General features: G+C 37.8%; 1 protein-coding gene across 1 annotated transcript in view; it reads right to left on the bottom strand.

The window, feature by feature from the left end:
- The window catches only part of GPR158 (G protein-coupled receptor 158), a 300753-nt gene that overhangs the window by 251018 nt on the left and 23605 nt on the right, over positions 1–26130 (bottom strand). Inside the window, exon 2 of the mRNA XM_024766198.1 lies at positions 19343–19448. Within this exon, the coding sequence (XP_024621966.1) occupies positions 19343–19448 (106 nt within the window). The remainder of the gene's footprint in view (positions 1–19342; positions 19449–26130) is intronic.

Genomic DNA, 26130 nt, shown 5'->3' on the forward strand with positions numbered 1-26130 from the left:
ACTGTAACATGATGATATCAATGCAATGAGTATTGTAAGTAGAATTTATTTTTTCACTTCTGAATTATTTATTATTTTATAATTTAGTGAACTCCTATGAACTTATTCTTTTATGAGCTTTTCAGAACTTTCTGATTCAGTAACTATGCTAAAATATGTAAAGAAAACTTTAACCAGCCATTTTTTAAAATAGGCAAAACAGAATTCTTCAATAACAATACAATTTTAAACTAAAGGTTATGTTCTTGTCATATGATAAGAAGCTTATCTTCAGATCTGCTACATCATACAGTGTTTTTGTAAATCCGTTTTTAGAATTCATACAGGCTCAGATGGTTTTGTAATCAATTTTTCCTGTTTCACCACGAACAAAAGCACTTTTATCAAGGCACTTTTGTGAATGTTTCAACGGAAAAAAGAAATAACCAACACGTATAGGCAGTCTTGGTTTTCTTAAAAAGTATTTTATAAATACTACAAAGAAAGATCCAAAGCCCAAAGTACAGGTGGTAGCATGAACATTTTAAAAACTCTATGTTCCTTAGTCCTTAGCTACAGAAGTTCTTTTTAATGATCCATAAGTGAACGGCACACAATAGTCAAAGCTCTTGAATTCATACATACATTAACCTTCCGTTGGAAAAAGCAAGCTAAATGATAATTAAGTTAGCTTAAGACAACAATTTGGAAATATCAAGAATAGAACCTTTTTTATGGTTTCTAAAATTGTATCACAGACCTATTGGTTTTATGATTACTAAACTTGCAAACAGCAGTGGACAATATTCAGTTCACTGACTTTTTCCCAAGGCAAATTTTATAATTTTCTTCCAAAAGGATAGCTTTTTTTTCAGATAGTTATCCCACCAACAAATCAGAACCACTTTACACATTTTTAACTGCAGAACATGCCAGAAACTACGAAACCATTATACACACACACACACACACACACACACACACACACACACATACATAATGGTTTCATCATGGCTCATACGCTTATAGAGCATCATTCATTGGAAAAATTTATCACGTCTTATATCTTCTCCACAGTAGGCTTGTGAAAATTAATTTGCTTTCTATAATTATATTCTTCCTGTGTCAAAGAAGATTCTGAGTGACATTATCGATAATTATGAACTTCCTTCCAATCTCCTTAAAGTTGAAGGTAGAATCACAGATTTAGAATTTCCCTTTAAAAAGGTTCCATGACAGGGACTTAGTAAGTACATTTTTTAAACTTATAGGTTTTTTTAAAAAAAGAATTGTGTCACAATCTTGGAGATTGTCAAAGTTGTCACAAACCAAGGTTGAGAATCACAGTCTTACACCCACCCACCCCACACACACATTTGCGTACACAATGGAACTAGAAGTCAGTTTCAGTTGAAGAATGGGTCATATTCCAGAAATAGATCAACAGTTTCTATTGTGACTATTTATGGGTTTTTGTGGACCTGCACATGAGTCAGAAAGTAAATTCGAAAATTCTCTGAAGGGCTTCCCTGGTGGCGCAGTGGTTGAGAGTCTGCCTGCCGATGCAGGGGACATGGGTTTGTGCCCCGGTCCAGGAAGATCCCACATGCCGCGGAGCGGCTGAACTGTGTAAGCTGCAGCTCATAAACCTCTGTGGAGTCATGGAGTCACCTCAAGAAGCTCAAAAAACTCAAGAAACCACAACAAGAAATTCTTCTAGTTTAAACTAAAAACATATCTTGATATTTATATCTTATTTATCAAATGTATATAAGACTACTGTAATGAAATGATTAGTTTATTATGTTTTATCAACTAACAGATATTAAAAGTATAATCATACTTTAAAAGATACACACTCACTGCTCTAGGAATGCTCAGGACTCCTAGAACCTTTGCCCAAGTTGCACTATTTCTTAGCCCAACATTTATTGGAAATTAAAACTTCTAGCTTTCATTTTTCTTTCTGGGAATTAATACAGTTTTTTAAAAAAAGGAAAATAAAGACAAGAATAGGAAAGGAGAGGGCTTCCTTGGTGGCGCAGTGGTTGGGAATCGCCTGCCAATGCAGGGGACACAGGTTCAAGCCCTGGTCTGGGAAGATCCCACAGGCCATGGAGCAACTAAGTCCGTGCGCCACAACTACTGAGCCTGCACTCTAGAGCCCGCAAGCCACAACTACTGAGCCCACGATCCACAACTACTGAAGCCTGCGCGCCTAGATCCCATACTCGGCAACAAGAGAAGCCACTGAAATGAGAAGCTCGCGCACTGCAACCAAGAGTAGTCCCCGCTCGCCACAACCAGAGAAAGCCTGCGCACAGCAACAAAGACACAATGCAGCCAAACATAAAAATAAATTAAATAAATAAATTTATTTTTAAAAAAAAGAATAGGAAAGGAGAAAACGAGGAGAGCAGAGGGCAGGAAAAAGGAAAAAAACCAGAAGAGATTTAAAAATAAGCAAAGACAGGCAAATGAAAAAGACAGAAGAAGGGTGAGGGAGATAGGAAGGGAAGGCTAAAAATTGACAATTATACATTTATACATACTGAAAAACTTCCTATCAAGAAAAATCTAATTTTTAATTTGGTATTTGATTGTGGAAGAGAATTTATATGGATTTAGTTGAATAGTATTAGTAAAGCTCTATATTTTTATGTCAAAAAGAGATGCAGTTTTTAAAAGCATCATGTGTTCATTCATTCTTTCAAATCTAGATAAGTGACAAAAATACTTGACAATGGTGAACTGAGAATAATCACTAGTCAATCTGTAGAGCCACCTACTCTGAATTCTTTACACCCTTTTTACAAAATGCATCTGTCACAAATGAAAAACAATAGAAACTAAAGCACATAACTAAGTCATTGTAGCATTTACAGAGTTTTTATTTGATTCTAAAAATAATAGTAGTTGATTATAGTATTTGTGATAATAGACGTTTCCTAATAAGAAAACCATAATTTTAATTGAACCCTTATTCATTTTTAATAGAAATGCTTGCAATAAGTAAATGAAATAAATGAAGTAAAATATAAAACAAACTAAAGTTAGACCTACAATCTAAGTATCCAAGAAGGTTTTCAGATAGTAGGAAGAGTATTATGAGTAACCAGGCTATGCCTAGAATCTTCCATTCCTAAAGGAAGATGGACTACCTGGCAAGCTATGGCAGAATTAATCTCATTAATCTAAATCTTTCTTATGGATGTGATACAGTGATGAAAACAGTCACCGTAAGACATACTGTATAACACAAATATGATATTGTACATGAAATTAAACTACAAGAGCAGCCATACCAATAAGATGTATGAGTAGGCCACAGCCCTTGCCTCAAGGTACTCTTGCATCAGCAACTGATCAGTCCAAATTCTTAATTAAGATGTAACCTATATCAATTTTTTTAAGTAGCTGAGCCTCAGTTCCCTCATCTGTAAAACTGGAATAATAATAGGTATTTTCTAGGACTATGTTTTTTTTTTTTGCAGTACGCGGGCCTCTCACTGTTGTGGCCTCTCCCATTGCGGAGCACAGGCTCCGGACGTGCAGGCTCAGCGGCCATGGCTCACGGGCCCAGCCACTCCACAGCATGTGGGATCTCCCCGGACCAGGGCACGAACCCGTGTCCCCTGCATCGTCAGGCGGACTCTCAACCACTGCGCCACCAGGGAAGCTCTCAAAGACTATTCTGAGGATTAAATTCAATATATACATACACACACACAGACACACAAACATATACACACATATATATGTATACACACACACGTATATATGACACAATAATAGGGCAGGCATCTGATGAAAGTAGCTATTGTAATTAAGAGTAATCAAGTCATTTTAATACAGCATTATAGGTATTAAAATTAAAATATGAACAATGTACTAGAGCGGCACATAAGGGAGAACTTGCTCTGCTTGAATTGGGGAAAAGGCTGCCAAGGGGTCACAGAAGATCAAAACCTAGGACTCCAAGAATATGCAGGAACTTTGAGGTGGCCAAAGTGAGAAACAGTATGTTATTCCAAAGGAAGAGCATATGCAAATATATGCATGGAGACATGAAACACCGCAGTAGAATCATGGAAGGCAAGTAACCAGGTATTGTAGCGTGAGAAGAAATTTAGATTTAGAAAGCCATGTATATAAGGTGGCTTTTATCACAGAGATTAAGGAGAGTCACTGAAGAATATTAGGCAGTCAACTGCAAATACTTGTTGAGCGCCTTTATTACAGACATTGTTATGGCACTTGAGATACAATGATGAACATAACTGATGTGGTTTCCGCCCTTCTGAAGCTTACAGTCTAGCACAGAAGACAGACATAAATAATTATAAATAATTTCAAGCATATAAAGTGCTATGGAAAACAGCTAATATTTATAGAGAATGTACATGCAAAGCGTTCTGCATACATCAGAGAATAATTCCCAGTTAAAGAAGCTGGAGGCATAGAAAGGTTAACAAACTCAGGCAATCTGAATTCAAACTCAGCACTTTTAACTGCTATGTGACACAATATCAAAAAAAAAAAAATACAGGACAACATAATCACATCAATTTTTGTAAAAATCACATTGGCAGCAGCACAGACAATGAATTGAAGAATAAGACTGAAGACAGCAGGAGAGTACTACAAAAGTCCAAGCAAGAAACAACTAAGACTAGAACTAAGTCAGTTGTAGTAACAATGAGAGAAGAGGAGGACCTTCAAGAGTAAGACATGGAGATCACCTTCCTCCCCACAAATATATCAAAAATACATCTACATGTGGAACACCTCCTACAGAACACCTACTGAACGCTGGCAGAAGACCTCAGACTTCCCAAAGCCATGTGGCTGACAGGATCTTGGTGCTCCAGCCGGGTGTCAGGCCTGAGCCTCTGAGGTGGGAGGGCCGAGTTCAGGACACTGGTCCACCAGAGACCTCCTGGCCCCACGTAATATCAATCAGCGAGAGCTCTCCCAGAGACCTCCATCTCAACACTAAGACCCAGTTCCACTCAACGACCAGCAAGCTCCAGTGCTGAAAACTCATGCCAAACAACTAACTAGCAAGACAGGAACACAACCCCACCCATTAGCTGAGAGGCTGACTAAAATCGTAATAAGTTCACAGACACCACAAAACACACCACCAGACACAGTCCTGCCCACCAGAAAGACAAGATACAGCCTCATTCACCAGAACACAGGCACCAGTCCCCTCCACCAGGAAGTCTACACAACCCACTGAACCAACCTTACCCACTGGGGGCAGACACCAAAATCAACAGGAACTACGAACCTGCAGCCTGCGAAAAGGAGACCCCAAACACAGTAAGTTAAGCAAAATGAGAAGACAGAGAAATACACAGCAGATGAGGAAGCAAAGTAAAAACCACCAGACCAAACTAATGAAGAGGAAATAGGCAGTCTACCTAAAAAAGGATTCAGAGTAATGATAGTAAAGATGATCCAAAATCTTGGAAACAGAATGGAGAAAATACAAGAAACGTTTAACAAGGACCTAAAAGAACTAAAATGCAAACAAACAATGATGAACAGCACAATAAATGAAATGAAAAATTCTCTAGAAGGAATCAATAGCAGAATAACTGAGACAGAAGAATGGATAGGTGACCTGGAACATAAAATAGTGGAAATAACTACCACAGAGCAGAATAAAGAAAAAAGAATGAAAACAATTGAGGACAGTCTCAGAGATCTCTGGGACAACATTAAATGCACCAACATTCGAATTGTAGGGGTTCCAGAAGAAGAAGAGAAAAAGAAAGGGACTGAGAAAATATTTGCAGACATTATAGTTGAAAACTTCCCTAACATGGGAAAAGAAATAGTCAATCAAGTCCAGGAAGCACAGAGAGTCCCATACAGGATAAATCTTAAGAAGAAACATGCCAAGACACATATTAATCAAACTATCAAAAATTAAATACAAAGTAAAAATATTAAAAGCAGCAAGGGAAAAACAACAAATAACATACAAGGGAATCCCCATAACATCAAGAACTGATCTTTCAGCAGAAACTCTGCAAGCCAGAAGGGAGTGGCAGGACATATATAAAGTGATAAAAGGGAAAAACCTACAACCAAGATTACTCTACCCAGCAAGGATCTCATTCAGATTTGACAGAGAAATTAAAACCTTTGTTGCAGTGGTAAATGGGAGTGTTTCCTTAACTTCTCTTTCAGATTTTTCATCATTAGTGTTAAAGTAAATAAATAAATGAATGAAAACAACTTGAAATTTAGCAATATCATATGAATATCAGAAAATTAATAAATAAAGAATAAGGACTTTGTAGAAAAAAAAGAAGAATGAGGAAGAAAACAAATTGATGAGATACTGAGGTAGAACTGACAAGAACTCACAAGTGACTGGTTGTGGGAGTGAGGAAAAGGGAAAAGCTCAACACATTGCCACCAGAGAGACCTGGCTATCAAGCTTTTTTTATTTTTTTAAATTTTTATTGGAGTATAGTTGATTTACAATGTTGTGTTAGTTTCAGGTGTACAGCAAAGTGAATCAGTTATACATATACATACATCCCCTTTTTTTTTTTTTTTTTAAGATTCTTTTCCCATATAGGCCATTACAGAGTATTGAGTAGAGTTCCACAAGCACTTCTGTAATTCAAAATCTAATCAACCCTGACAGAGGAAAAAAGGTGCAGAATTTCATTTCCAGTCACCCTCATTCAACAACATATGTATCACTGTTGCAGGGGTAACAAAACATTGTATAGCTGTCAACCAAATATTTAACCTGTTTAAAGAAAGCTTTGTGGGCTTCCCTGGTGGCGCAGTGGTTGAGAGTCCGCCTGCTGATGCAGGGGACGCGGGTTCGTGCCCCGGTCCGGGAAGATCCCACATGCCGCGGAGCGGCTGAGCCCGTGAGCCATGGCCGCTGAGCCTGCGCATCCGGAGCCTGGGCTCCGCAACGGGAGAGGCCACAGCGGTGAGAGGCCCGCATATCGCAACAAAAATAAATAAATAAATAAGTAAAATTAAATGTGCTGTGTCCCTTTAGGCTATACTTATTAAAAAAAAATAAAAATAAAGAAAGCTTTGTGAAGTCTTTCACATTAAAAAAAAAACAGATTCTGGGATCTCTATTTCAACAAAGGAATAAAATACTAAATTGACTTTTAATTTTACACATGCATGGTATTCATTTGGTCCAAAGACGATCTTGACTGAACAGAAAAAAAAAAATGATGTTTACTGAATTTGCAATTCATTAATTAAAAACAAAAATTAAATCGTTGTTGACCAGCTTACCACATAATAGGATTAAATTTCAGACCAATCTTAAGAAGAAAATTTTCAGGCATAACTTCAATATGCCATTTATTAATAAACGGCACTAACTAAACAGACACACTGGCCTTTATACATACTTAAGGCTGCAGAATCCTATACAGTTCTATGTGCTTTAGTGTATAAATGACTTCTAATTTACATTTGAAATTTCAACACGAAATTCAGAGGATAAAATACGGTATATTCCATTATTTGACGTTTTGGTCAAATATGTTAAAAAATGAAATCAAAATCAAAATCCTAAAAGTGTCTTTTCTGTTCAAACTAATAAGTGAAATAATACATGAAAATTTTTACCTGTAATGCAGTCACTATAGTTAGAAATACATATCAAACTTAATATGTGAAATTTTATTTTAGACAGATTGCCATTTAAACTAATGTGATCACTGCCCTTCTGTCATCCACCAATTCTAATGACACTAGGCTAAAGGTTCAGTGGAGTCTGAGGCTGAAATTATCAGGAGAGAAGATGGAGAGGAGAAGTGGGATACAGAAATCTGTCAGTAGAATCATCAAAGTAAGGGAGAGAAAGCATAGAAACCAGGAAGTGGAGTCAGGGTCAGAATCATGCAGGAGCTGAGGAACACACCAGATTGGACCTCTCAAATTTTTTATCTTGGGACCCCTTTACACTCTTGAAAATTATTGAGAATATCAAAGAGCTTTTATTTATGTTGCTTATATCCATTGATATTTACCATCTTAAATATTAAATGGAGAAACTTCCAAAATATTTATTAATTCATTTAAAAATAGCGATAAGCTCATTACATGTTAACATAGTGTATTTATTAAAAATAACAATATTTTCCAAAAATAAAAAAACTTAGCGAGAAGAGTATCATTGTTTTACATTTCTGCAAATCTCCTTAAAGTCTGGCTTATTAGAAGACAACTAGATTCTCATATTCCTTTCTGCATTCAACCTGTTTCTATATCAAATTTTATGAAGCCTCTGTACACCCATGAGAATAGAGAGTTCAAAAGGCAAATAGTCTCTGAATTATTATGAAAATTATTATGAAAAGGTTTAACTTCACAGACTTCCTCAATAGGGTCTTGAGGACCCCCAGGGGTCCTCACTTGAAGGGTTCCAGGACCACACTTTGAAAATGATGATATTACACAAACATACTTTAAAAGGTGGCAAATGAAGGTGATTTGCAGACCAGCATAAAAACAAAACCCGTAAACGAAGTGGTGTAGCTTCTAAGTCTATGAAATCTGGGCTTCAACAGAATTAGAATCATGATGGAGCCAAGCCTGTAGCAACAATTAACCATTATCCTATTTCTGAATGTAAATATAGAATCAACTCTATAGGCTTTCCTGCAGGTAATCAGGGAACTGTAAAGCAGGAAAAATTGCTTTTGCATGTATAAAACAGATTGTACTGACAAGTCAACAGTAAAATCTACTGAATAATTACATAATCAAGATTAGGTCATGGCTCTACTTCATTCCAATAATTATGGTAAGATGTTAGAAAGCATTGCTTAGGGACAGCTCTCTTTCCTGAAGAGGTATAAAAATAAGTAGATATCTACATATTTAGAACAGTATAAAAAATATTCCTTCTGGAGACAGCATGAACCAAAAGCCTTTTAGAATCTCCTCCAGACTTAAGAGTCCTTGAGTATTTTTACCCCATTGAAATGGTCTCTGACAACATCTGACATTTCCCCCTTTACACACTTTTCTACTTCACGTACAATAATTGCTGTAAACCTCTCCATTTACAGTTCTTCTTTGTTTTTCCCCTTAATCCGTCTGTTTTCAGTGTTTTGGTTCCAATTCCAACCCACACACTTACTCCTGTTTCATTCACTGTTCCCTATACTTCTCCATACACCTATGTCAGTTTACATTTTGAAACACAAAAATATAATTAAATGTTATACATTCTTGTGCATTATAAAGACAATAGCAACTCAAACTATGAATAAGCAGAAAGAGGGGAAAAATACAATGACTTCAAGTGAAAACAAAAAATTTAAATAGACACTTGCACATTACTTTGCCGGCAAAAGCATTTATTTCAATACTTTATGTTCTCCTTGTATCACCAACCACCCACTTGTTCTCTCTCAATCTATAAACCCTGGGGAGAGAAAAACAATGATAAATCGAAATGTGTCCTGGGTGAATAGACATAAATGACTTGGTAAAGATACCCCAAAAATAAGAAGGTGGTAAATAAGGCTTTTTCTCTTAGGGGGAAAAAAAAAAAAATCAAGGAATAGAGTTTAACTCTTGTATAATACAGTCAGTTAAAGCTTTCTAAATCAGCCAAGGGCTGTAGCTAAGCAACATGATTCTTCACTGTGCTCAAAAGGGGGCTGCCAAGCATCAGTAGCCTCATTTCTCACTGAAAGCTTTGACAAGCTTCCACCATATTTTATATAATTGTAGCAGAGGGAGTGCCAGATTAGATCTGATTTGCTGTCATAATGGGATTTTTTCCCCACATAAGCTAATGATGCAAAGCTATATTTAACCCCTAAAAAAGTCACCCTCAGGCACTCACTGTATATTCTGATTGCCTCTCATATCTAGAATTGGACAAGTAGCAATTTTTCTGCTACTGAAAATGACAAAAGCAATGGTTTAATAGGTAGAGTTTATTTTTCCCTGATTGACTCCATTATAAATTTAGCTACACAGTCCAAATCTGTTCACTAACTTCATATTTCATCAGATGTTCTCTCACCGCATTGAAAAGATCAAGAAATCTAGTACTTTGAGTTCATATCCATTGTTGTATGTAAGTCAAACTCCTCGCCCCAGCCCACCCCAGCCTAGCTGCATATGCTGCATATGCCCACCTTTAAGCTCAGCCCCATTCTAACCCCTAATCATAGAGAAGTTTGGGAGTATTTTAGGTGTTTATCTTCAGCAATAGTTAGAGTTTAAAATGTATTTATATATTATCATAAACACAGTAGATCCCCTTGGCATCCCTGTACCCAGTGAGTTGCAATCCTCCATATTCACCTTAGTTTTATTCCTACATTCTGATTTGTATTCTAACTCCCTGCAAGGAATAAGTCCCTTTCCTTAACACCTGCCCTCTTAACTGATGCCCCGACAATGTGTACAGCCCTCAACAACTTCTATCTAAGGAGATGGATCTTATCCCTTGGGTTCAGTTTCAAACTGGACATTTCTACCATCCCAAATCACTGCCATACATTGAAACAAGAGTACCACCACTGGCAAGAAACTTCTGCTGCTGCCGCTCACACACCTGTAAGATGGAAGCCGTTGTACACTGATCCTAATCCAAATTTCTATGTGAGCTTGCCGTACCCTCTTGGAAATTTGTTGCGGCCACCTGAGAGCTAGATCAGTTCTTCCTGACTGGTATACTCCTAACCAATTAGTTAAGTAAGATTCCAGCATGCCTCTTGGCTGAACTCACAAGACTAACGGTATCAGCCCATGGGCCATTACCAGTCAGTGATTCTCTCTCCAAACAACCGTATGTCACCCATAGTACCTTCCTATAGTTTAAATTCCTGAAATACCATTTACTAGATTTATGACCTCAGTCAAGTTACTTAAACCACTCTAAGTCTTAATTTTCTCATCTAAATAATGGGAATAACAATAATACGTAACTCACACTATAATTAAGTACGAAATGGACACATCTTGCTTTTTATTATGAAATAATTGTTTTCTTAGAGATTGAAAAACAAACTTGTATCAAAGGGCTACTTCACTTTTGGCATCTTATAGACTTTTCAGGCTTGGGCTAAAGAAAACTTAATTACTAGCAAATATTATCAAAAGTGCCTTTACCTACACTACTGGTAAGAGATCTTATGAATAAGATCTTGTAAGGGTTTTTTTAAAAAAACATTTTATGTAGTCCATAAAGTTGATAAAGTAGAAAGCTATAAATCAGGATTTAATAGATTTTTGTCTCAAATAGACAGATAAATAGAGATATAGACATGAGATAGACAGACAGATCTAGAGAAAGAGTCTATTTACCTTGAATAGACAGGATGTGCTCCCCCTTTATACATTCTAATGCAAATACTTCAAAGGTCCCAACATTAGATCAACAAGTTCAAGAAGGTTGGTGATACAATCCAGTGACATGGAATGTATACAAAGGAGTGTTATTCAGGAGCAGATACCAAATATCATGACTTTGTCATAGTGGAAAAAATGGATTTATCTTCTACTCTAAGGTATCTGATTCCTTCATAAGCAAAAGAAGCAAATTAGAGAAAAAAATAATAATACTCCCCTATATTGCCTCCTTTCTGGCTCACATCATCCCAGATTCGCAACCTAAAGTCAACTAAACATGTTTTGGCTTTTCCTTCTCACTTCCGTCAGAATGTGTTAGTCGTCCATAACCATCACCAAAGTGCTTAATGAGTAAGTGGAAATCAAATCCTATAAGCTAGCTTGAATGAAGGTGCCAATGATGAATAGCAGTGCAGTTTGCTTTATCATTACCATAGAGCAAAATAAGAAAATCTCAAGTTTTGCAGGCACAATCACATGCAATGTGAGAATTCAAGGTATTGCCAATGCAAGGATAGTCAGAGCATTGCCTTTGGATGGAAACACCTTTCAGTTTTTCCCTTTACAGTTTGCTAGAAGTATAAAATCTTACGGTTGCAAAGATACTTAAGAGGCACCTACTCCAACCATATAGCCAATGTTGCATGAAGTTTTTATAAGCCTTGCAAAATCCCCTCTCTATTTCTCCCTTTCCCCCAACCACAAGATGGCAATAGCCACTGGTGAACCCTTGCTCTGTTCCTGGAAACATCTTTCTCTGAACAAGAGAGCCAGCTCTGAACAAGAATTTGAAAAGGACAGATACATGTATATGTATAACTGAATCACTGTGCTGTACACCTGAAACTAACACAACACTGTTTATCAACTATACTCCAATATAAAATTAAAAGTTAAAAAAAATAAAATTAAAAAAAAGAGAGAGTCAGCTTTCCCTTAACTGACTTATTAGGCACCCCAGTACAGTTATTTTGGAATACTATTTCCTAACTCTAGTTTTGGAGCAAGTCCAGAATATCTAGTCCAAATAACTTTCAGGAGCACAATGAAAACTCTGAAAATATCATCAGTTTCCCATTAATTTTAGAAAGGACTATGTAACAAAATCAAACAAGTTAGGTCTTCACAAGTTCAAAAACAAATGGGGAGTCATACAGTAATGGTATGGCCTCTTTTGGTTAAACCTAGTAAAACGATACTTGACTGAAACAGAAGATATTTAGCCTAAAAGAAAGACTTAGAAGCAGGCTGACAGCAGTCTTCAAATATCTGAGTGGCTGCTGTGAAGAAAAAAAAAAAAATTAACTTTATTTTGAGCAATTCCAGTGGGAGAAATCAAAAGCAGTAATTCTATATTATTATAAGGAGGCCATCTACCCACAGAACAGGTTGCCTCCATTAATTCAATATATGTACCAGGCACTGTGCTAGGCACCAATGAACACCTGATCACTGCCCTACATCTTAGCAGAAGAGTGTGAGTTCACATTAATCACATTTTGTATTGATAATGAGAGAAAACAGAAGTTTTACTACAAACAGTGGAAATTTAAATGTCTAGAAGATTACCAGTATTTCCCCATTTACTGGAAGATTTTTTCACAGTTTTCAGTGTAAAATAATGGCATTAAAAATAGCTTGCAGGTTTATCATTACTTATTTTCAACTGAGTTAACACAGTAGATCATAAGAATGATTATGTAAGCCAAAATTCATTTCAAGTTTGTCCTTAAATGTCCCTTAGTGAATTTAAAGGCAATGTTACTGATTCACCCATATAAGGAAATTCAGGCATTTGAAAGGTTTCAATAATTTGTGTGGTTTAACTACACTATAAGCTAGGCCATATTCAAGAGCCCAGCTTGTCCACTAATTGTCCAGGGTCCAATGGTTCCATGTGGCTACCATATATTTCAAATCAGGTTAATGGGGCTAAGGACCTGAATTCTTAATTTTGTTTAATTTTAATTGATTTTCATTTCAGTAGCCATATGTAGCTTGTGGTTCTCATACTGAACAGCACAGTTCTGGAGATAGGTGAACGATAACATATGTAATGCAGAACCTTTCTAGAGAAAAGAAGAGCAATGTTGACATTTCAGCCACAAGATGAAAACTAATATATAACGGTTTCTAAACAATTTCACTCAATCAGAAATTGAATTAAATAAAAGAGCTCTAGGAAAGTACTCTAAATCCTGCCATAGCCAAATGATTAAGCTATGTTCTGTATATAAGAGGGCTTTCAAAAGAGAATGATTAATTCCTTCTGCTTTCTTTAGATTTTTGCATTAAATTTATTTTCTTGTGTACTAAATTATATCTTTTCCTATATTTTAACTTTTTAAAAAGATTTCTTTAGAGATTCATTGAGTTACATCTAATGAAGTAGTAAGGAGCTACACACAGACTCTCATTCAGTGCATTCAATAGAAAAGAAGAGATATCCAAAAATTGTCTTATCACTATATAAAACCACTGGCTGAGCTGACAACAAAACCATTCCCGTGATTCTGGATAGAACAGTGAATCTGATAACCTCAAGAAGTGGTCTCCAAAGCAGAGGACACATGTGGGGAAAAAAATACTAAAAGTTCTATTTATATTTAACTTTTTTAATAAAAAAATAAGAAATAAATTTAGCTTTAGTAATATTTAAGGCTTGGATTGACATTAATGCCTTCACTCAATCCACATTTCATATGACCATAATACTGCTAAGGCACCAGAGGTAAAACTGGGAGTTTTAAGACAGAAATATTGACAGTGGTTACTTGGTTCCTATATTTGCTTTCACATTTCAATGTATTACCTTTTATATACGACCATCTACATGGATTTACAGAGTATATTATTTTAAATTGTAAAATATTTCCAACTCTTCATAATAAGATGGCGTGTGACCTGGAAAACCTTTTCCCACACAGAGATTTTCTGATTATCAGAGTGAACTACTTGCTTCTAAACTCGAAGATTAGTTATGCATTGCTGTTTACAAAAAAGGCAAATGTTCTAAATTTGCTGACCTGCTCTACGACAAGTGGATGTCAGTAGTGTCTATGTAGCAGGTTTTTTTTTTTTTTAATATATAAGCTCTTCCTTCAAAGTAACTGTGACATTTCAATAATCCATGTGAAAGCCTTCTGAAGTGAGCATTTTGAAAATGGATATTTGGAAATATTTTCAGTGTTCTGTGGGTTTTGTTGCCAAAAACTATAAATACTCACATAGCCATACAGTTTAAACTTGGAAATAAAATTTCCTCATCTGTTTGAAAATATTCCCCATGAAAGTCTGAGTGGATTTTTAACCTATTCTTTTAAAATATTAAGATGCCCAGCTTTCCAATTAGTAGGGACCAGCTGACTTCAGGTAAGATGAAAAACTGCCAGCTGTATTTCTGAAAAAAAACCTTGGCAAAATTGGAGATGGAACTGAGAAATGAACACTGGTACTTAGAAAATATAGTCAACAATTAATGTCTTCAGTTGGGACTGACATATCCTTGTGAGGCATATTTTCAACTATGACAGACACTAAAACTAAATATAAAAATAAACTGAACTTAGAGACTTCTGAATCATTGCATTACTAAGTATTAAAGTAAGATTTTGTTTGTTTGTTTGTTTTTAATTTTTATTGCAGTATAGTTGCTTTACAATGTTGTTAGTTTCAGGTGTACAGCAAAGTCAATCAGCTATACCTATACATATATCCCTTCTTTTTTGGATTTCCTTCCTATTTAGGTCACCACAGAGCACTGGGCAGCATTCCCTGTGCTATATAGTAGGTTCTCATTAGTTATCTATTTTATACATAGTATCAATAGTGTATATATGTCAATCCCAATCTCCCAATTCATCCCACCCGGCGCCTTTCCCCCTTGGTATCCATACATTTGTTCTCTACGTCTGTGTCTCTATTTCTGCTTTGCAAATCGTCTATTTACAAAGATCATCTCTATCAATTATTTCAGATTCCACATATATGCGTTAATATACGATATTTGTTTTTCTCTTTCTGACTTACTTCACTCTGTATGACAGTCTCTAGATCCATCCACGTCTCTGCAAATGACTAAACTAAGATTTTTTTTTAAATGATGAAACATAATCAATCATAACACTGTCACTGAAAATTTTTCAAAAACTGTAAATCAGTCAATTACATTGCTCTCATTAAAGATACATTTATTTTTATAAAATATAATCTATATTAAAACCATATTTCATATTTATCTCAACCCAATTAAGTTCTGATTTATAATATACAGAATATATAACAAAAGATGCATATAGCTTATAGCATAAAAAATATACAAATACCATTGGTGGATGCTTAAAGCATTTTTACTAATAGAATATAATCAAAAAGTTTCAAGACCACTGTCCTAATGTTTCCTACTTTAAATAGTGATTTTAAAAATTCTTCTAATGGAAACAAAGAAATCCTTTAAAACAGCAGTATCAATTTATTTGAATGTTTTCAATAAACTATTCTGTAGGAGAAGATTTTGTGTACTCAAAGCAAACAATGATATGACATAGGTCAAGAATTATTTAAATGGATACTGAAAACATGATCAAGTCCAGGTAGCAGTGATCTGAATCAGTCATAAAAACAGCCAGAATAATCCTGCAATCCAGTTCAGGGTGTCGACTCAGATCTCAATTTACTATGCCCTTCAAAAAATACTTATTGGCCTCCTAGACTCGATAACAACCCAAACTTGTTGAGAATTTATTCTCCTCACAAACTATCCCATGCCTTTCTAAAATGCACCTGAAGCTTCGCTCATTGGTTACATACCACTTATCTGTTTCCAACATCAGACTCGCTATACTAGTTTAAGATACCTTGGAGGCTGAAAAGCCAACACCCTGGAAAAAAAATTTTTAGGTGAAAAGTTTGCCTCAATTATAACTTTGAAATTTGTAACTCCCTGTGGTATTTACAAGAGAAGAATGTTAAATATTGGCAAAATAAAACCCAGTAAACACGATGAGTGTCTCTGTTTCTCGTGATGTGGATTTTCACAGACAGGCCCCTACACCCTACAAATACGAATCGTGGTAGATACCTCCCAAAACAAGCTGGTTTACACAATGATCCTTGGGGTCTGTGACAGAAAATCTGTGACAAGGAACAAAGGCGAGCCAGTACAGATGAAAAACGCCCTGAACAAGAGCTTTCCTTTCTGTTTCCCAAGCAATAAAAACATCAGTAGAAGCCAGTTCCTAGTCTCCAATTCACATCACTACAGGGAAGGACTGAAAGACCACTGCTGGTCCCAAGTCTGAGGATGTGGTATGGACCGGCGGCAGGTACCTAGAGTGACCAGCACCAATTCCAGAACCTTAGAGAAGTTCCAGGCCAGCCCTGTGTCAATCAGACTACCCACCAAGGGCCTCAGGGGCCCAGCCTAGGACACCAAGATCTCGACTCCCAACCCTAGGACCTGGGCAAATAAAGGGGTCGAGGGATCCAGAGTTTTCAAAATATGCATTTTGTAGATTCAGTGTTTGTTGATGTTATTTTTTGATCATTGAACCTCTTTGTACAACATTTTCAAATGAGATTCACTGAACTGTTGGTTGTCTTACAGGGTATGGTTTTCTGGTTTTTTCCTATAGGAATTGAATAAATGCAATGCTCCCATATATAAAGCCAAAAGTTACACATTCACCCTGATCTTTGTTTACCAGAATAGAGGATAATATTTTACCTTGAAATAACTTAGCTTTATTTGAAAGCTTTAAAAAGACACAACCCTCAGAAAATTGGTAATCCTGATGCAATGAAAATAAATCAATCTTCCAAAAGGCCACCCAATAAGACCATCTAGTCAAATACACAGATGTGCTATATGGAGGAAAAACAACAAGATAATTAGAGGCAAGCAGCAACTGTAACAGACTGGTAAAAAAAATATCTCCTTGTTTCTACACAGACTGTTTATTGAACCACCCAGGAGCACCACTGAAACAAGGCTATACAGAAATGAGCACATACAGATCAATATCCACAATATGACACCCATGCAGGAAAAATTCCACTCTGGCTAAAAGACAAAGCTTTGGAGCTATACGCCATTGGCATGGAGATAATAATCAGGCTAAAGATATTTACCAAATCAGTAACTGAAATTAATATCTTTAGAAATGCCAGAACCATCCAAACGGAAGTGGGAACTCAGAAAAGTTCAAAACCATAAGAACAAACAGTGAAGGGAGATGAAAAGAGGATCTTGACCTCTGTGACTTGACAAGACAGAAGCATTTCACTGACATAACTGGGTCCCAATTTGGGGGCAGGGAGTGAAGGAAGTGAGGGCTGTGCAGAGGGTTGGCTACGTGGAGGTGTATGGAGATGTGGGAGTGGGGATGTGTGGGGTACTGAGGAAGAGGGGGTCATGGAAACATGGTGGGGATGTGCGATGGGCTTAGAGGGATGTGGGGGATTTGGGGGGTTTCATCGGGGGTGGGAGGATTGAGGGATATTGTGGTGGGAAGTATGGAGGGCAGGTGGAGGTGTGCGTGGAATGTAGGGGGATGTGGGGAACTGTGGAAGATTACTTGGGTAGTGGTGGGCTGCGGGAGTATTTGGCAAAAATTCAAATTGAACATGTAGATTACTACATTTATATGAATATTCCCTATTTTAAATAAATCAAGCTGACTTTCCTCATAAATTCATGGAAAGTTGAGATAGCCCAAGTACTTAAGGTCAGGAGCTTTATTGTACATTTGTTTCAGAGCATCTGGGGACCTCAGAGATAGATTACTGAAAACGAAATGAGGATGTCATCACATGTCATCTCTGAAACTACAGAAGACAAGTGACACTAACTTGAAAAGATACACGCAGCCCAATGCTCATAGCAGCATTATTTACAATTGCCAAAATATGGAGGCAACCTAAGTGTCCATCAACAGATGAATGAATAAAGAAGGTGTGGTGTGTATGTATGTGTGTGTATATACACACACACACACACACAATGTAATACTACATAGCCATAAAAAGAATGAAATGTTGCCATTTACAGCAACATGTTTGAACCTGGAGGGCATTATGCTAAGTGTAGTAAGTCAGGCAGGGAAAGACCAATACTGTGTGCTATCACTTACATATGAAATCCAAAAAATACAACGAACTAGTGAATATAACAAAAAAGAAGCAGACTCACAGATATCAAGAACAAACTGGTGGTTACCAGTGGAGAAAGGGAATTGAGAGAGGGGCAATATAGGGGTAGAGGGGAAAAAAGAGTTATTATGGGATTATATGAAATCAACTGTGTGAAACTTGAAAATTGTAAAGCACTACAGAATTTAAAGAATCTTTCATTCAATAAAAAAAAATAGTTAAAAAAAAAAAGACAAGTGACAGCCTTATTTCCAGAAGTATGATCTCTCTGCCTGTCCCTTACCAACCAGAGTTCCATGAAATCAAGTATGGATAGGAATTGCAAATTGGAAAAAACACACCAAATACACACATTTCTGTTTCAGTTTCCTGTGTACAGTTTTCTCCTTTTTTTCAAAATCTCCTAGCCACACTTTCTCTATTGCTTTTCTAGCAGATGGCAGGGTGTCTGAATGAATACCATCAATGTTTCGACAAGCATCATGCTCCATAAAAATGTGCATACTTTGGTTGACCCCTCTTGGGACTGGTTTCTCACTTCAGGGCTATTTTAATTTCCAGCCCATTTTGAACAATAGGGTCAGCCTTGACTAAAGCCAAACTTCAGACATAATTTTAGTTTCAGCCTTCTCTTAGTCCCCAAATGAACAGTTATTCTGAACAAATTTCATTTTCTACTCCTCTTTCGGTTCATTTGGCAACATTCAGACCTGCATAGATTTTATTCCCAGTAAGATGCCTCTTGTTCACCTACCCACAAAAATACAATATATTCAAAAGTATTATATTTCTGAGCTTCTGATTTCAGAGAACTTTATCTCCATGTTCTTACCTCTGAATTGTTAAGGTGACATTTGTGAGTTCCTGAAAACCAGCCATCACTTGAACATTGGTCAATGTCCACCTTCTGAAGATTTATGTCAACTTTCATGACACCCCTTAAAACAGAGAAAGACAAAAAGAACAAATTAATTTGAGCCTTTACAATATCTAACTCTGTATTCTACCCTAGAAATCAGCCATATCAGCATAAAGAATGCACTAAAATTCTTCAAATTGCCCACACATATTCATCTAAAGTGTACCGAGTGTAGATACAGACAGAATAGAACAGAATCATAAAGTATTCGTTTTATTAAGTCTGAAAGCAGAGACTCTGTATTGTTCACTGTTTCAGCTCCCTAGATAATGCCTGGCACACAGTTGGTGTTCAATAAATATTTGCTGATTGACTGACCTCCAGACAGTATTACTCTGGACATGGTAGCAAAGTCGACTCTGAAATAACACCTGCTCCCAGTACCCCTTCTATTAGAGTAAAATTTTTTAAAAGCCCTTATTTCTTTCTACTCCTATTTCCCAATGCAGGGCCTGGGATGGGAAGGTTGGGGCAAGGGGGTGGGGGAGTGAGTTAAGAGGGGAAGACAGTATCAGAAAATAAGCATCTCTTTCCTCTGATCTTCTATGACAATGACTTTAAGCAGTTCTTTAGGTCTTCCAGTGTTCCACACCGAAGAAATCTGCACCATCCACAGAAGTGCCGTTTAGTGTTTACTCTTTTAAATCTAGAAATAAAAACACTGCATTTCACTTACCCATTTGAGAAAGGTCACTAAGAAAGAGAACTCACAAATTCAGAGCCAAAAACAAAATTGCAAAGAAAGCTCCAACTTTACCTAAAATTCCTCCATATTTGCCAACCAATCTTCCTATATTTTCCTAAGATCACTCTCTTCTATTTTTCACCACCACCAGCACCCTTAGCAGCATCAGTAACAGACCTATCTGTCCTACACTGAGCTATCGCACCTGGACTTACTTGAAATGAGTATTCTGGGGACTGGCCCTGAAGCCCAAAGCTCTACAATGACTTTTTTTCACCAGGTTGAGTAAAGCATGAACACCCCACTAAAACTCACTAAATGTAAAAACACATTTTCAAGGTCCCATGTCCCCAACTTAAACTATTTTCTTTATGATATTATTAAATATGTACAAACATAAAAGGTGGGCTCGAATTCCTTATATTATAGCTTTTCTAGCTACAAAACACACACACACAAAATAGCAAAACAAATGAAAAACTATAAAGCCAACAATTTTTAAATTTACAAAATTAATTTAAAAACACCGATGATTATGTTTTGCTGAACTAAATTACCTCTCAGAAAAGAAATATGGTACCAACTGCTAGTTCAGCAAGCCTGTTTTACCACATGGTATGACTCATTTTTCTCATCTCTTTTCTCCTTTTAAACTACTGTGAAAGCTTCTGACAGAGTGGCTTAATGTCATTTGGGCTTCATCTAGAGTGAATAAATCATTTACTTTTTAAGGCTGCCTCTGTTCTTATTAACCTGTGACAAAGTATCTACTATGTTACCTAGTGCTAACATGCTCAAAAGAGACACAAAAACAAACAGGCACACCAAAACCTCCCATCAGTATTTGGTTATCCAGACAACCCAGAATATGTGTAAGTTCATTTTTCAGAGGATCACTGAAAGGAAGACCCAAAACTTTATCATAAAAACCTTATAAATCCTTCAGAGAAATAGCCCCAGTTTGCAAAATACTACTATTGTGGACCATAATTCCATAAAACAAATACTATTCATGTGATAATTAACTGAATTCCCCAGTGACATAATGCCTTAACCCAGTTAGCTCTTTCAACAAATATTGTCTGATATGTGCGTATCAAGATAAGAGATGCCATGGAGATGAACCACATAGGTCCTGCCCAAGGAACCCCAAAGGTTTAAGATGCCTTAAAAAGTATCAGAATATTTCATGGAGAACGGATGCTAAATTCTGAGGAATGTGGAAAGTTATCACTTGGGGTAGAACAGGTATTCCACAAACATTGGTTGACTTGCTGTCTTCACCAACCAGGACTTCCCAGAAAACTGTGTTCCATATAGGTCATGGCCATCAGGGCAAGCTCACTCTGGGCTCTACTTACGGTCTTTGGAAAATAACATATTCAGTTTTTCATTCATTCAATAAATTACTTATTGAGCACCTACTATAAGCCAAAATTGTCTAGTCTCTGAAATACATTAGTAAGCAGGAAAAAAACAGTTCCTGCCTTCATAGAGCTTAACTCTAGTGTGGGACAGACAAATAATAAACCAGGGCTATAATAACTAAGTAAATTACACTTCGTATTACAAACTAAAAAGTGCAATGGAGAAAACAGAAACAAAAAAAAACACCTTCAAGGAGGTAAGAAGGATGGCTGGGAGTAGAGGGAGGGTAGGTTAAACTTTTTTTAACGGGTGGTCAGGGTAAGCCTCACTGAAGTAAGATTTCTAAGTCAATGGTTCAAGGTATAATCACAGCAGATTCGTATTTACTCTCTAACTTACCAGCCATCTTCCTCAGCGACATCAAATTTCCCACTGGACTACCACTATCCACTACATTTTGGTATACTTGAACGGCTTATTAAGAATGTAAGTAGGGGCTACCCTTCCCTGGTGGCGCAGTGGTTGGGAGTCCGCCTGCCGATGCAGGGGACGCGGGTTCGTGCCCCGGTCCGGGAGGATCCTGCATGCCGCGGAGCGGCTGGGCCCGTGAGCCATGGCCGCTGGGCCTGCGCGTCCAGAGCCTGTGCCCCGCAACGGGAGAGGCCACAACAGTGAGAGGCCCGCGTACAGGAAAAAAAAAAAAAAAAGAAAGTAGGAAACTAATAAAAATATGTATTTCTGTTCGTTCCACAATCATTAGTAATAATAAGGTCAAGTTTTCCTCCACTATCTTGCTACCCTTTAGGGCAAGATAGTGGAAATCTCCAAAGCCTCCAGAGCTGGCTCAGGGTCATGGGTTAATTTGGGACTCCAGGAGGATGCAATTACTCTGGCCCCTTGCCTGAGAAACCTGGCTTAAGAAATTGGTATCTTAATGGCTGAGAATTTCCCCCCTTATTTCCAGGTTCCTATACAGGAAACGAAAGGTCACCGCAGACTTGAAACTCAACTCATGAAGCTCTCTGGGCTCAGAGTAAAACCGCCAAAGGTGGCCTTCCCTGGTGGTGCAGTGTTAAGAATCCGCCTGCCAATGCAGGGAACACGGGTTCGAGCCCTGGGCCGGGACGCGGGGCAACTGGACGCGGGGCAACTAAGCCCGTGCGCTACAACTACTGAGCCTGTGCTCTAGAGCCCACGAGCCACAACTACTGACCCTGCATGCCACAACTACTGACGCCCATGTGCCTAGAGCCGTGCTCCGCAACAGGCGAGGCCACCGCAATGAGAGGCCCGCACACCGCAACGAAGAGTAGTCCCCGCTCACTGCAACAAGAGAAGGCCCACGCACGGCAACGAAGACCCAACACAGCAAAAATTAAATAAATAAATAAATAAATTTTAAAAACCCACCAAATGTAATGAGCCGTGCGTTTAGCACCTGGAAATCAGCGCTGACTCTTCTTCATTAGCGCCTGGGCCTCGGTGCCTGGAGACCTACAAAGCCCTTGGGAAGGCGCCGTGACTTTCTGTGGGGGGATGGGGAAATGGAGGCCTCGGTCATTAAGCGGAAAGCGAATGCTCTCTCAGTTTGGAAAAAGCATTCAGCCACAGCAACGCAAACATTTAAACGGCGACGCACACCCGCCGGCAGAACTTGGGCCCGCAGAAAACCCCGCCGCGCCTGCGCCCTCTGTCTCCTGAGCGGAAAACCCCACCGCGCCTGCGCCCTCTGTCTCCTGAGCGAGCCCCTCTGAGGCGGAAGTGCTGCTCCCACATCCGGTGAGCGGGCACCACCGGGAAATTCTGAAGGCGCGGAAGTGGCTGACGTGTGGTGGCTTGAGGACCGGAAGATGAGGGCCGAGAAGAGCCTGGTAAGTGGCATCCAGAGAATGGAAAATATAGAAAATAATGTCCCCCAAACCTTTCGGTGCTTAGCTGAGCTGCAGACTAGCATTTTCCTCCACTTTTTCTGACTCCTGAAAGGCAGCAAAAGCACCAAACAGGATTTCTCCTCCAACCAAATTTGGAATTTCCCTGACGTTCTCTCCCCATGAATGGGGCTTCCGTCCTTACAGTTATCTGGTAGATAACTTGTTTGTTCTGAAACTCACCGCCCAAATCAAAACAATTGCCAAGTTCCATAGATTCTACTCCCTGCATGCACCTTGACCCTTCCTCTCCATTTCTGCTATTTCTGCCTGGTTCAGGTCTTCACCTCTCCGAGAGCTAAAAAATTTTTATAATAGTTTTATAATAGTTTTATAATAGTTTACTAATTTGGTGCTGTCTGGCATTGCTCCAGGTGAAGATCTCGGTTTGTAGGCCCTCACGTTTATACGGTTTAGGGTCCTTCTTTAAGAAACAAATACAAAACTATGAATATACATTTTTATCACAATGTGACCGTTGGCCCTACATGCTTATGTTACAAGTGCTGGTTGGGTAGTAAGATCATTACCAGAAGGCATTTCAGTACCAGAACTTAGCTATAGACAGAAGTGACTACACACTACTTTAATATATATTACTAAATAATCGAGAACTTCCCCTTAACCAATTTCCAGTAATGCCCACAGCCTAGGGAAAATGTAATGGAGGCAAGTTATAGTAGACAGAGAGTATTCAATTGTATCTTCCTTTTGCAAATTTTACAGAAAACAATTGACCACAAAATATGTTGTTAGTGCCTATTCCAGGGCTTTAGAAAATTCCATGCAAGCAAGAGTCCGTAGAGCTTAAGCATAAAACACTGCTGTCTGTTTAATCTTTGAAACTTGTAAATATGATCCTCACAATTCCCTGCTTAAAATCAATATTTCCCACTCTCCTGAAGAATGAAATCCAAGCTCCTTGCTATAACATTATATTCAAGCCCCTCCTACTTCTAACTTCTCCACCCACTCACTTGCATACATTCTTTGTTCCAGACGATTCAGAATTACCTGTGGGGTCCTAAATAATTCATGCTATCTCAAAAAATCATTCTTTTATAGATACCTTTATATCTGAAGTTCCTTTGCCTCAGTGGTGCTTTACCTATCATAGCTCCTACCTGGCTCCTTTTTAAAGCCTTCTGTGAACTCCAAAGTCTCATTTAGAAACTGCTTCTCTATTCTGCCCATAATACACTGTGCTTACCTTCTTCATATCATTAGCACCTTTTATTATAATATTGGATTTTTAATGATATGTTTTTCCCACCAGACTAAAATTTCCATAGCCCATGTCTTTGTAATATTTTCCCTCAGCTCCTAAATCAGCACCCACCCCCCCCAAAATTAACCTTGAAAAATTGCAGATGCTAGAGAGATGTGAATAGTAGCTAAAATAACCATGACCAGAGAGAGAGAGAGCATGTGCGAAAACCCAAGGAAACAGAAAACTGTCATGGACTGCTATGGGTGAATGAATGGAAAGAAAAACTGGATATGTTGAAGGAACGTTTTGAAATTCTCCTTAGGATTGTTTCTTCACCACGTTACCTTGGGCCATAATTTTCCTTCTTCATCACTACAGAAATTGACAGTAACAACCCATTAGTCAATTTTGATGGGGAATCAGGGCAGAGGTTCTGCCAAAATAAAGAGTTGATAAAAACAGATGCTCTTAGACCAGCTGCCATCAGTCATTTCCTCCAAACAATAGATAACCAGAACAGGACCTGGTGCCTAGCAGGGGGTTGCTTACATAACAGAAGCCTAAAACGTATGGCACTGGCTTTGGGCCCAGGCAGAGGCAGAAGCTAGAAGGGCCTCAAAGAAATGGTTAATAAAAGTGAGAATATGTTGGTGAGTCTTAAAGGACAGTGTAGAAATGATACTGGAGACAGAAGAAAAAGCAACCTTTGGTACATAATAGTTGGAAAGTTTGGCAACACTGTCACCTGTAAACCCATGAACTTGTGGATATGTCTAAGGAAGTTTCTAGGTAAAATGCAGAGAATACTACCTGGCTTTTTCTAGCTGACTGTGATAGAATACAAAGGGAAAGGCATGAACTAAAGAAAGAGTTGCTTAGTCTTGTTTTGTTTTTGGCTTTTTAAATTTTTTAATTGTGGTAAAATATATATAACAAAATTTACCATCTTAACCATTTTTAAATGTACAGTTTAGTAGTGTTAATTACTTCATATTGTTATGCAATCAATCTCCAGACTTCTTTTCATCTTGCAAAACAACTGTATACCCATTAAACAACAATTTCCCATCCCCCTCCTCTGCCCAGCCCCTATATTCAAACCACAATTCTAACTTCTATCTCTAAGCATTTGATGGCTTTAGGCATCTCATGAGTGGAATCATACAATACGTGTCTTTTTTGTGGCTGGCTTATTTCACTTTGTATAATGTCCTCAGGTTTCATCCATGTTGTATCATGTGTCAGAATTTCCTTCCTTTTTAATGGAATAATATTGCATTGTATGTATATACTGTATTTTGTTTATTCATCCATTTGTTGATAGACACTGAGTTGCTTCCATCTTTTGGGTATTGTGAATAATGCTGTTGTGGAGTTGCTTAGTTTTGGGGTGAAATTTAGAGGAAATATTAGAGTCAGGATTTGGAAATAAAACTGTTGCACATCCCCTGTCTATTCTAGCAAAAGATTCTCAGAATATGAAATGGCTTCAGAGCAAAGAACCACCTCA

This window comes from Neophocaena asiaeorientalis, unplaced genomic scaffold (genome assembly GCF_003031525.2).
Source record: "Neophocaena asiaeorientalis asiaeorientalis breed wild unplaced genomic scaffold, Neophocaena_asiaeorientalis_V1.1 scaffold217, whole genome shotgun sequence".
NCBI lineage: Eukaryota > Metazoa > Chordata > Mammalia > Artiodactyla > Phocoenidae > Neophocaena > Neophocaena asiaeorientalis.